The 13,542-nt window shown below is 33.5% G+C and overlaps 2 protein-coding genes across 5 annotated transcripts; one reads left to right on the plus strand and one right to left on the minus strand.

The window, feature by feature from the left end:
• The first annotated feature begins 119 nt into the window (after positions 1–119).
• On the plus strand, positions 120–4,664 carry LOC148618780 (uncharacterized). Of its 4 annotated transcripts, none has more exons than XM_088577984.1 (4): positions 120–162; positions 1,857–1,931; positions 2,136–2,811; positions 2,982–4,664. In XM_088577984.1, exons 3-4 carry the CDS (start codon positions 2,782–2,784, stop codon positions 4,605–4,607), a joined length of 1,656 nt encoding a protein of 551 aa, XP_088434110.1. In that variant the 5' UTR covers positions 120–162; positions 1,857–1,931; positions 2,136–2,781; the 3' UTR covers positions 4,608–4,664. The 4 variants fall into 4 exon arrangements, with proteins under 4 accessions (XP_088434110.1, XP_088434109.1, XP_088434112.1 ...); XM_088577983.1 differs by lacking the exon at positions 120–162 and adding an exon at positions 1,271–1,448; XM_088577986.1 differs by lacking the exon at positions 120–162 and adding an exon at positions 1,271–1,448 and having other exon boundaries at positions 2,136–2,634.
• A 5,476-nt stretch (positions 4,665–10,140) lies between these two features.
• LOC148618781 (uncharacterized) lies at positions 10,141–13,199 on the minus strand. The gene is made up of 2 exons (XM_088577987.1): positions 13,083–13,199; positions 10,141–11,899 (listed from the first exon to the last, which is right to left on the minus strand). The coding sequence occupies exon 2, from the start codon at positions 11,884–11,886 to the stop codon at positions 10,288–10,290; it is 1,599 nt and encodes a 532-aa protein (XP_088434113.1). The 5' UTR covers positions 11,887–11,899; positions 13,083–13,199; the 3' UTR covers positions 10,141–10,287.
• Positions 13,200–13,542: the final 343 nt, after the last annotated feature.

Genomic DNA, 13,542 nt, shown 5'->3' on the forward strand with positions numbered 1-13,542 from the left:
GGCCTTTAGATTAATATATCTACATTTAGGAACAGCTGCAATAATTACAGTCATTATCAATATAAACGATAAATATCTTCGTTATATATTCACCTTGCTTTAGGGACGAAATACAACATAAAGGACGTCAATGCTGACAAATCATTCCGTGGTCGCCTTTAGGTGTGTATATATACGTATAACTTGTTTTGTTTTGTCATGTTACGAATAATATTCGAGTCAGTTAAACCAAACAATCTAATAAGGTTCCAACAAGAATACATACGTAAAAAATGAGTTTGGTGTGCAAGGTCCATGTCAATTTTTTGACCTTATGTTAAAAACTTAAGACTTTTTTTACACAACTTGACGTTATAAAAAGCAACTCCACAAGTTTTCCCACAAAATTTTACGAAGCTGTGAAGTTGTGTGAAACAATAATTGTAACTTGTCTGTATAAGTCTTGTAATAGAGCTGGAATTACCGACCATTGTTTATTTATATATTTCAGTAAAAGCTCTTGCCCATGTTACATACATTGCAACTGACACATTTTTTTTTGTAATTCTTGGAATCTTTCAATTTAAGTCATTTACAGTATTTATTCTTTGTCTCTGTGGAATATTTAACCTCAATGGTAACAATCGATTTATCCTCATAATTTTCTAGGGAAGTTTCCATCACAAGAAAACATATCATATTTTGAAAGGATTCATAAAATGTTTGGTATAAATCCGAAATATCATTCATGTTTAATATCAAGCAAGTATTAACAAAGTCAAGAACTACAGATATGTCACTAAGCACACAATAAATGTGTATGCGTTAAAAACCTGAAGATAATCATTGTGGTACTATCGACCTTCTTTGTAGAAGAATAAGGGAACGCTACACAAATTTAGTACAATCGCGACGATGTTTTCTTATTTGTTGTCGTTTTCTCGTCACATCCGTCAACATCTGTGATTTACATTTTTGATAAAATCCAAACCATACTCTGCTGTTCTAAAGTCTTGTAGCAAGAATGATCTTCTTAATGACTTTTAATAATCTTCAATTAACTACTGTTACAAACGTTACAGAATGTATTTTTGATACGTTTTGTGTTCTTTATTTTAAGGCGTATTACCTGCCGGACAGTACATAAAAGTCATTCTTAATTATATTATCATCTGATATTCAATGTGCACAGCATTTCATTTGGTTTTGTCAATTGATGCTTAATTCGTCTGGGTTGTAGTTTTTCTATCTGCCCAATTCACAAATTTAAGAACTATGATTAGTTCTTATTGGCCAGTTCTCACTTTTGCGGAAATTTGAAATAGTTAATGTTGACTAGTTTGGACATCTGTAAACCTCAGACTATAACGGAAAACTAGTATATGATGTAACGGAATTTGTTAGTAACTTAACACAGAGAAGTTTTAGAGCATAGTGTGCTTTTAGAACTGTAGTCATTTTTTTATCTGGTAGGTATTCTACTTTACTTGAGGTATGTGAATAGCATATATATGCAATGGATGCTATTGTTTTCTTTCCTCTATAGGTGAGTATGTCCTTTGCCCTGTATGTTACGTTAGGAGAGAGATAGTTTTTGATTCTATGGATATATAATGGTATAATCTGTAGTTTGTATGTAGAATGATAAATTTTAGAGTGATTCTGATATTGACTTTGACCTTTGCATTTATGGGTCTAGTTATATATTAAAGTCACATAATCATGGTCAATTGCATTTAGATTCTGATTCTCATACTCAGTATGTAATTCATATTGTCAGGTTACATTTTATCAATATATGATAAATTATTTACAAATAATAATCATGGGATCATATTTGTTCGTATCCCTTTTTATAATTATTACATTATTTTCAGAGTACCTTTATACTAATCTGGTCTGATGGAATGAGTCAATGTGGATGTTTTATGCAAACCCAATTCTACAACTTTGTAAGAATAGTATAGAATGTTTGTGTATGGAAGTTAATTTTATTCATGCTTATTGAATATTGGATTAGTACAGTTACATACTGTATATTGTTGTTTGATCTTGTGTACTGTATTATAACTGGTATTTGTTTCATTACTTGTATTCCATGTATTTTAAATATGACTATGAATTCTGTGATATTTATGATATGTTGTGTTTTGTAGGGTTTATTCATAAAGAACCTGAATAAACCAAATGGTATTAGTTCTGTTATTCTAGCCTCAGCTAGACGTTTTCACATGTATTCGGAGTACTTTTGGACTATATTGACACCCAGGTCTTTCAGTTAAGTGCTCTTTAGATTGTTTTTTTTTAGTTTGACTTTCATTTTACTGTACAGTTACTACTATTTGTTGCACTTTGTTCACTTTGCATATGTGTGTTAAACAGTACTTTTTTTTTCTGCTGACATGATTTTTTATTATTGTCACTTCATGATAAAAAAGTCCAGCTTTGTGCCAATGTTTTGTTTTCTACAATGAAGCTGGATTTCGACAGGTATTTACCGTGCTGATTTAACTACAAATGGTAATTCTAAATACGTATGCACAAATCAAGGAAGACTTATGGGAAAGTTGAGGTAGTTTTCCAAAATACCGTTAAAATCCCACAGCATATTTCCGTATTATATTCTACCTACATTTAAACAGTGCGGCTAAGTGAGTAAGAATTTATAGAAATAATTTCACTTAGTCTAATTACATTTATCTACTGACTTTCTATCGGTCAAGTTTGCAGCTCACTGGAATACTTGTAAGCCAATGAGTGAGTGTAAAGAAGATCATGGATCATATAGTAAAACGAAGGTAGATGATGCATGAAGACAATGCCGAACTACATGTATGTATAAAGAATGATTCACTTAAAAAGTATTTGCGATTTTGTTTTTTAATTTGTTTTTGTTTTTGTTGTTTTTTGTTGTTTTTTTTTTGTTGTTTTTGTTTTTGTTGTTGTTATTTTCCTTTTTTTATGAATGAAAGTGAATACCTGATGCGTTTTCCTTTTGACAGGCTATGAGAAGAATTCTCCGATCAATGTTCATAATTCCTTTTACTGCTGGACAGACGTCCAGGAGGAATGACGGCATTGTTTCTCATGACGGACGCATTTCCGGTATTGTCTTACTACTCAGTGCACTTGTCATGCTCGTAGAAAGACTTCTGGCTGGGTCATCTCCAGAGGCAGAAAGATTAAGTCCTGTTGACATTTTAGAGATGTTGTCAAATGTCTGGACATTCTTAGCCACCGTCTCGTGCATTGCTGTAGCCGTTTACCTCTCACGAAATCGAAACATTTTATCTGAAAATCGACCTTGGAATATATGTAACAAAATAAAACTACGCTTTTTGTGGGGCTTTACCTTGGCTCGTATGGCATATGATATCTTAAAGCTCGCTCTATACATTGATTGCATCAATCGCCCTTCTAACGAGAAGGTCAAACAAAAAATAGTTAGTTATTCTTTTAGGTTGATCTTTTCTGTAATACAAACTGGCTTTTTGACCCATTTCGGTCAATATGTATTTACATGTAACCCGGCCGTTTATTACGCATTTCTGATTATTTGTATGGGTAATATATCAATTTTTGTGAAAACGTTTGTACAATCGTACAAAGAAATACAGGAAGATGCCGACAATTTTACAAAGTATTTCGATTATAGCAATTATACCTGCAATGAAGTATCTCCTATTAATGGAGTTATTCAGAAGATCACACCTCTTCTAGAGCCAACAGTATGCGAAAACGCATTGTTGTCTATTTTGTTTCTGGTAGAAATGTGGCCGCGATCTGACATAGGCTCAGCTTCTAATACAAATATCATTACAAGAGACTGCACTGAACAACACAGAGAAGAAACAACACTTATAGAAGCGGGAAATGAAAGTTCATACTCCACTATGAACGATGAGTCTGTTGAAGAACCGTATATAACCGTCAGCAGTCCGAGGCGGTCTTGCTCATACACAAATTCAAACCAACAAACCGAGAAAATTTTCAGTATTGCTTTCCCTATACTAATCAATATTCCAGCAGTCGTTCTGTATAGTTTACGGGTAGAAGGGAATGTCAATTTATTACTACCTTTTAATATATACAACAACGTTATTCTTACAATAATTTTTGTTTTTGTGGTGAAGTGTTTTTACAATATGCAGACCCAATGCAGTCCAACTTCAAACTTTCAAAGTCTTGACGGAAACGATAAAATGTGGATAACAAGTTTTCTCGGAAGTTTAGCATATTTCACGATGCGTCTGATATCAAATATATTCCTTTTACATGCTGGAGAGATTCATTTAGTTGTCATCTATAAATACACAATTTGCATTATTTCTCTGTATTTTCAGACCATATTAATACTTCAAGTAAAAAACTATGATAGAGCGAGGATACATTCCAGCATACTTTCCATAGAGTACACGTACGTTCTATTAGCATCTCACAACCTAGTTACTTGTTGTCTTGGTAGATTTATAACTTCTCAGCGTATTTTCGGAGGTGATGTCGCTGACAATTTTTTTGGACATGCAACATGGATTAAATATCATACATTGTTGTTCCCATTTGTGATATTTTACATATTTATATGTTATGTTTCGTTTTATGGACTGTATGACAAGTTCCGTCTTTAAAAATCACGCTGCTCCAATGAATGAAATATGTACATTAAAAAGTGAATATATCTTGTATATAGTATTCATCATAAAAATAACTTTTTCCATCTTCTACAGGCATGTCTCTAAATCATGTATAAAAGTAACACGTATATTGACATATGATGGCAGGTGCAAATCCAGGATTTCAGGTTAGGGTGGGCATAAATAGAATAATATAAAAGGTCGATCGAAGCAATTTGGGAAAGAATACGTGAAAAATCAAGACTCCAAATGTGAGGAGTAAACGCTGGGTTATCCAGCATGAATCTGCGCCTTTGTGTTTTTGACAAATTTCCTAGCATCTGCAAATGTTGTAATCGAGACAAAAAAATTCATTACATATTCAATAACTGGTTTTGCAACATCAGACTGTCTCTCCCGACAACAACATAACAACCTCGAATCATGCATTATCTGAAAAATATTTAAGTTCAAAAGTTTATAATTTAGTTCTACCAAGCTCAAGCTCGCGAACAATACGCCGGCGCACTAAGAACCATAGAACGTAACAAACCCACAACGGACTTGCCAATTTACTTTATATAATTTATGTATCACTGGATAATTTCGTAAAAAAATGTTGACACTATTGTGTTTATGCACGTACTTCTAATGCATACCCTGGAAATTTGGTGCTGAACTATCCGGTATGGTGCCTAACTAACCTTTTTCTAGGAATAGCTAAATAACGAATGAATTCATTTTTTCGATGTTTTTACATGGAAAATAAAACATTTAAAAAATATTAATAAGTAGACTGGGCATTCTGTCCCCTCTAGATCCAGTCAATGTTAAGTCTTGAAATATCATTCAAAATTTTATTTTAAAAGTTTTCAATCTCGGTTTCAATAAAGCAATTTGAAGTGCATTTGAAGTACGTGTATAAAAATAATATTGTCAAAATTTAACGAAATTATCCAACGATACATGTGAATGGCATAGTCCGTTGTGGTTTGTTATGTTTTATGGTTTTTAGGTATTCCCGCGCTTTCTTATTGTTCGCTAGCTAGAGCTTTAGTTCTTTATCTCTTTTCAAGTTGACATGAATTTTAACATAACATTGAGACATTTTTATTATAATTACCACAATAAAAATAACAATTATAACTCGTGTATTTTTGTGCAGAGATGTGCATATGTATCTAATATAATTTTATTATAAATCTTAAATAAAAAGTTTAACCCTCTGTAAGAAGAACAAATGTATGTTTTAAGTATACAGTGATGAGAAATATAACGAAAAACAGTAAATTAAAATACAAAACTTGATCAATCAATCACTTTAACGTTAAAACAACAAATAGGCGAGGTTTTATTAAAGAGGGAGGTCTAACAAGTGTATATGTTTGTATTGCAAACCAACATAATATTGTTTTTTTAGATATCGGGTCTTCCTTCGTTACAAACAGAAAGAAGCCTATATCGGCCACTTTTTTCTTAAGAAGACACAAAGTTGAAAATTCAAGATAATAACTTGAAAAATTAAGATAGTAAGTTGACAATTCAAGATGATAACTTGAAAATTCAAGATAGTAACTCGAAAATTCAAGATAATCAGCTGAAAAATCGATGATCAGGTTTACATCTTTGTAAAATTTCATTAAATTCAGATATCTGATATCGTAGGAAATGCCCATGGAACGTCTGTTTTTTACATGATTTTATCATTTTCAGTATTTTGAAGTTTTATATCTTGAAAATTAGAAGACATGAATAATCGTAATCACTTCTACATGCCTGTAAAATTGCATTTAAATCAAATTACTGGCATTGAAGTTTTGGCACCCGAAGCGTATCATTCACCTGACCATTGCGATAGCTGAAACCAGGTGAGCTTCACCGACTTCGGGAGCGTCTGTTTTTTTTTTTTTTTTTCTATTTCGATCTAGCCTGACCCTCTGCATTTTTTCTGCAAATACAGAGTACAAATTATTATGTAAGAAAAAAAAACAAGCCCTTCCTTTTAAGTAAAGTTGTCGACCCCCTTTTTTGGATCAGAATAGGATAAAGCTCACCATTTTCCAAGGTGATTAACTCAGACTCGTGAGGGCCTTAAGCTTGAAAATAGAAATAAAAAGGTAAAATGAAAGGATTAACTTTCATTCATGCAAGTTTTCCTCTTTCGACATGGGAAAGTATGTATCCCTGAAGTTTTACGATAGAGGAAGGAAATTTAATGGAACAAGATTATATACAGTATACAACAGAAACCATTTGACAAAGGTAAACGAGAAGTGAAATACAAGGAATAGAAAACAGCACGCACACACGCACACACACACACAAACACACACACACACACAACGTAAGGACAGTTATAGATGATAATGAAAGACTTACAATAATCAAAGCTGTTATCGTCGTTCTCTGAATGTGACAAAGATGCTTTGTCAGTCCACCATTTCTACATGTGTCCAAGGCAGTTGAAGTTAATATCCACATTGGTCCGACGTACAGGGTTCAACTTGATGTTGTCGTATTATGCTGCGCTCGGCGTAGCTCTTAACTTACTATCTTGAATTTTAATATTCAAGTTATCTTGAATTTTCAAATTGTTATCTTGAATTTTCCACAAAAAAAATGAAAAAAAAGAGTGTCCGATATAGGCTCCCGCAAGAACACCACGTACGATATATATATAAGTCTAAAGGATTGTACAACGATACCGATAAAGATGTTAACACACTATAATAAAATATATAATGGGCAAAATTTTCAGTCAACAAATGACCTTCTTCAGTGCCTTAAATAAATTGAGTGTGTATGAAAGTAAATGGTCTGTGAACACAACTCACCACCCAATCAGGTGAATACCAGTGACGTATAAAATTTTACCGACAGTAACAAAGATCTTGAACATTGTGCTATAGACACACGCTGTGTGTTGTTCTTTAATACTGAACTATAAACTAAAAATATTTACAAACACTGTTATAAGAAACTATACAAAATAGGAAGAACTTAATGTTTTTTGTTAATTCCGTGTGGGTGTAAAACATGGAGTTCTTTTATCCAAAATCCCTCCCGCGTCACTCTCTGTAGATCGATCCAGATCGTGTTTTGTTCCACGATGAAGATTTTCATTTTGTTGAAATCATCGAGGCAGTGGTTAGGTAATCTGAAGTGTTGACTCACTGGGAGTAAAGGCTTTTTTGTTAGGTCGCTCCTGTGTCCGTTCAAGCGCTTGTGAAAAGGCTGTTTAGATTCACCAACATATTGAAGGCCACATATGGGACAGTGGAGCAAATATATTACATTAGCACTCTTGCAGTGCACGTTGCTACATATTTTGTAGCGTTTCCCCGTGATTGTGCTGGTGAATGATGACGAGTGGTGCATTTGGTTGCAACATTTACGCCTTTTGTCACCACAGGAGCGACTCTCGCCTGGAGTCAAGTTGGGCTTAGATATTTCAGCCCTCACAAGTAGACTACGCAAACTGTCTGGCTGTCTGAAAGCAATCATAGGTGGTTCGGGAAAGACTTTGGATAATGTTGAGTTTCTCTCGACAGAGGCCCAGTGCTCACGAATGGTGTTGTTGCTGTTTTTAGGGCAGGGGTGGTATGTTAGAACATTTTTTGCATTTTTCTTTGCCTTGTATTGTAACAGACTACTTCTTGGGATATTGTGATTTTTTTGGAACCCTTCATTGATGGTCTTGTTTCTATATCCCCTTCTTCTTAAATTGTTCTTCAGTTGACCTAGACACTTGAGAAAATTGGAAGACATCCAACATTAAACTGCATATATACGTAACCATTTATTTTGATAACGTGGAGTTCTAATGAAATGGTCAATTCAAGTTGATTTCTTACTATTTAAATAAAACGACTGAAATTGTGCACTGATAGCATAGAAAAAATGAACAGGCATTATATATTTGTGGTAACTAATTTCCGTCTACACTGGCATAGTCTTAATTACAAATGTAGTAATCAAACATGTACATGTACGACAATAGTCGAGATTCAGCAACCAAAAACGTATTTGTTCAAATTGAGGAAGTCACGCTCTTTATACCTACATAATTTCCAAGTTTCTTGAAAAGAATATATAACTTTCCTATACAGATCTTGTTTTTCAAAATGATTTACAGACCTTATTATCCAGATACCACTATTCAGCATGCATACACGGGCGGATCCGGACACATTGAAAAGGAGGGGTGCCAGCTAGGGTTCCTCAAGAAAAGAGAGGGTGCTAGGACATTATTTGCCCTTTTTGGTCAATATTACACACAGAAATGGCAAATTTTCTAACATATGCAAATCCCCTACTTCCCTTCTGGATCCGCCACTGATACATGTCCATACATGTAAAAATAAAAGACATAGACAAAACTTCGTACGTGTATTTACAACTACATCTTACATTTGTATTGCATGTAGTCTTGTTGCATAATTATCAATAAATATGTTACAATTTCATTACAAATGTTTATTCTGATCATAAAATGATCATTACCCTCCTTCAGAAGAATAAAATAATGTTAAAGTACACTATAAGATAACAAATATATATATTAAAAAAATACAAATGTCAACCAAACAATAATGGATAGATATAGGTATATATAGGAACAGACCAAACAATAATGGATAGATGATGGCATATATATGAATAGACCAGTCAATAATGGATAGATGTAGGTATACATAGGGACAGACCAAACAATAATGGATAGATACAGGTATATATATGAACGGACCAAACAATAATGGATAGATGTAGGTATATGCAGGAATAGACCAAACAATAATGGATAGATGTAGGTATATATCAGAACAGACCGAACAATAATGGATAGATGTAGGTATATATACGAACAGACCGAACAATAATGGATAGGTGTAGATATATATTGGAACAGATCAAACAATAATGGATAGATGTAGGTATATATAGGAACAGAATTATGTAAATTGAACTATTTTTATAGTACATGCTTTGTGTACTTAATCTAGTATACAGGTTTCGGAATTCCTCTACGTAAATGAACAAAAATGAGAAATGAATCACGGAAACCCCATTTGATCTTTATTCTAACGCGGGGCTGGCCATTTATGTCACAATGATAGCGAGGCTTTAAATAACGACATAAATGGCCAGTCCGTGGGAAAATAATGAAAAGATGGAGTTTCCGTGATCTATTTCGATTCTAATAGGACCAGTTTCTTCATATTTTGGAATTGATGCAGCCAATGTGTGTGACAAAATGTTGATATGTGTTTATTACTTGTTTACTATGGCTGTGGTCTATAGAGCTTTGAAGCATGTCACATTAGAATTAAGCTTCAAGTAATTCATGCAAAACACGCCCCAGTCGCTGGAAGCCAAGTTACATACAAGTTTCAGTACAATGCCTTAAACCTTTACCAATAGTACTCAATCTGGTAATCTATATACTATATATCAGTGACAATAAAATACGTAACATATATACATATACTAGGCAGATGTATTCTACATCTGTACATTTTTAACATAGCTCGTCGCAAACTACATGTAAAATACTTGTTTTTATAATTACTAAACTATACATGATTTTTTTTTACTTTTTTTTAATTGACACTAGAGACTCTGATATGAATACCGCATTCATTAGGCGTGTATCAACTTCTGCCTGTTCTTTAACTCGAACAAACAAGGTTAGATTTCACATTCCATACTCGTTATTTAATATATGCGTTAACGTAGAATGAGCAAGTTTATGGTACAATTCATAAAACGCTACAAAACATTTAAAACGGTAGAAGACTACCACAGGGAACAGAAAAGTGTAAAACAATACCCAACTCTTTATACCATAATAAATAGTAGGAGCATCTTGAGCGAAGACAATTGTAGACACGAGGAATGAATCACAACACCAAATAATTAAATTATTCACTGACATAAATAGACATGTGTACTCTACTGAAAACCACGAAGATGACCGATTGCCTCCGTTGTAGTTGTTCATTTGAAATATAAATACAGTCTGTGTGTAGAGGAAAAGTATTGAAATTACATAAGCATACATTTTGACTTTATTGTCACTTATGGACGCCATTTTAATATAGGCCATCAACCTGATAACATAATACGTAAGTGACCCAACAAAACTTATCAAAATTAGATAATCCTTGGAAACAAATGTATATATTTTATGTATAGGAGTACATTCTGTCTGAAGTTGGTAAAAAAGTCTGATCGACAATAAGAATAACACAGTCATCACAGCACTGTTGTAAATTTGAAACCTTTCGTCCGCAAAAGAATCTTCTGGTCCGTATATTCTGATGGATAGTAGTATCAGGTTCGGTATATTAATGCATATTGCAAGACAAATAGTCCAGAAGTACCAACTCCTTTGCCAAGAACTCCTACTCATATTGTCGAATTGAGAACTAACTGAATAAGTGTTCGAACTCATTAACAATGCAGAGCTCTCGTCTGTTATATCCGATCTAAATCCGTCGTTAATTTTATGGATGTGCTCGACGTTATTACAGCTTTTAGGCCAAATTTCAGACACAAAAAGTAGTGCAAGAAGAGAATATTCCAGAACGGCTGGGTCTAAATAATCGTCCACTTTAGAAAGGAATTTCCCGGCGGATGAATTGGTAAGGCATATAAATGAACCATTGAACGTATTATTGGAAGCATGATTATTTGTGTTATGAAGATCATTTGCTAAATTAATTACTACGACAGCGATATTCGACAAAAAAAGTATGAGAAGCCCATAGTATGACCCTAGATTATTTACAAAAGTTTGTTTCGAAAATTTAGTCAGAAAAGTTGTTTGTATTAAAGGAAATAACATCAATAAGACGTCACAGGTTATTAGCTCTTGTGTTTTTTCAAATAAACTTGTCCCTTTAAAGCAGTCAATGTGGTACACAAGGTACACAGTACTATAGGTAACCATCGCTATGCCAAATAGCCACAGGAAACGCAGTTTGATTTTATCTCCAATGTCATAATGTTGTTTAGGGATAGTTGCTGATGGGAAGAATTTGCTATACGTAAATAATGAGACACAAATAATGATACCAAGACTTGCTGTGGCTATCATTGTTTTAATAAATAAACTAGATGTTCTGTCTGAACCGATGAGTAAAATCTCACAAAGAATAACAACAATTCCAACTAAAAATACCAATCCGGATATGCTGCCATCATGGGATATGACGTCATTGTTATACGTCTTTGGTGTTCCTGCCGAGAACGGAAGAGTGAAAATAGCACGCATAAGTTTCTTCAGACCCATCTTCTACTTACACCTGAAAAAAATATGAACCATGTACTTGTGAGCCTAAATATCTCTCATCAATGGGGTCATTTTTATTCAAATCGAATTTAATTATACATTGTACTTTCAACTTTACTGTAAATCCGGGAACTACGGGGCGCCGAATGGGACTTGATTTTTTTGTAATCAAATTCAATTTTGTGTACACAAAATTAAATTCCGTCACAACAAAATCATTTTTGTAGTACGAAACTATGTTACGCAGACATGTTTTATGATTACTTCAATTTTGTAATGATGAAATTCATTTTTTGAGACATCATTCAATTTTGTGAGACAAATTTCAATTCTGTGTCACAAAAGTCAATTCCGTAAAATTCAATTTTGTGAGACAAAATACACTTTTGTATGCAAATTAGTTTACAGAATCCTTTGAATATGGAAATGAATTCAAAATGTGCAGCATCATATACACGTGTATTACAAACTCAAAACATTCACTGCAATACAGTGGATAAGGTACGAATGTGCACGGTTATAATAAAGCACATAAGTGAAAGAAATATCGGATATCGTAATCGTATAACCCACTGTGTCACTTAATCTTGATTACTGTACGATGCAACTACAATATTTCTTTTAATTTCACTTAAAACGGCCTTAACCGTCCTGCGTTGCTCGAAGAAATCGGAAACCTGCGACTGCGAGACCCGCAGTTACTATATCCAATGAGAAACCTTCTTACAAAATCGTGATGAGAGAATTCATTTGCATATCCAAAGGATTCTGTAAACTAATTTGCATACAAAATTAAATTTTGTGAAAAATTCAATTTTGTCTCGTGACACAAAATTGAATTTTGTGACACAAAATTAGAATATTCATGACATTGATGAAATTGTCCGTGTAGATACAGTTCAAAAGGGTTTTCTTTATTATAGTTTCTTGACCTTTAAACATTATTTATTTCATTCGTATCAATTCAGTCAATGAAATTAAACTAAAGGCATTCTGTTCTTAAGAAAACGTGAGTTTGTGATTGCTAAATTTGGATGAAAAATTTTTAATTATAACAAAATTTGCCTAGGTCTTTCACGGAAATGCTCTTATATAATTTGTGCCATACTCTATGATAACTTCACAGATTTATGATTTATACATTACAAGTATTTCCTATTTATCCTATCACCACAAACGACTTTAAATGTACCCACCTGTTTAAGAAAGATCCGATATCCTACATTAATTATTCTTTCTAATGTTAAACCGTGCATGTAAAAGCTTCCGCATTTGTTTAAAATTGTAAAAAAATCAAGTTAGCCAGTGTATTTTGATAATGAATATTTAAGTACTTTTACTTCCTGTTTGAGTTTACATTTGTGACTTATTTTGTTTGTTTGTTGGGGTTTAACGTCCGAGCAGCAATATTTCAGCTATATTCAGACAATGAACATGAAATGAAAAAAAAAATGGGTCACAAGGATAATAGGGTCGACAAATTTTGATTGCCACTGGAAAAAGGGGGATGGGTAAGGTCGGGCAATTTAGCCTCCTGTGGCGGAGCGTAAAGGTTCCTACTCCTATCGAATACCACAGCAGGGTTCTTTAACGTGCGAGGAACGTGGCATCTTTCCCACGGTGCACCACTATGATTTGCGGTCAGGTTTTCCGTAT

This window comes from Perna viridis, chromosome 4 (assembly GCF_037379345.1).
Source record: "Perna viridis isolate PV_CMFRI_1.1 ecotype Kerala chromosome 4, ASM3737934v1, whole genome shotgun sequence".
In the NCBI taxonomy this organism is placed as follows: Eukaryota; Metazoa; Mollusca; class Bivalvia; order Mytilida; family Mytilidae; genus Perna; species Perna viridis.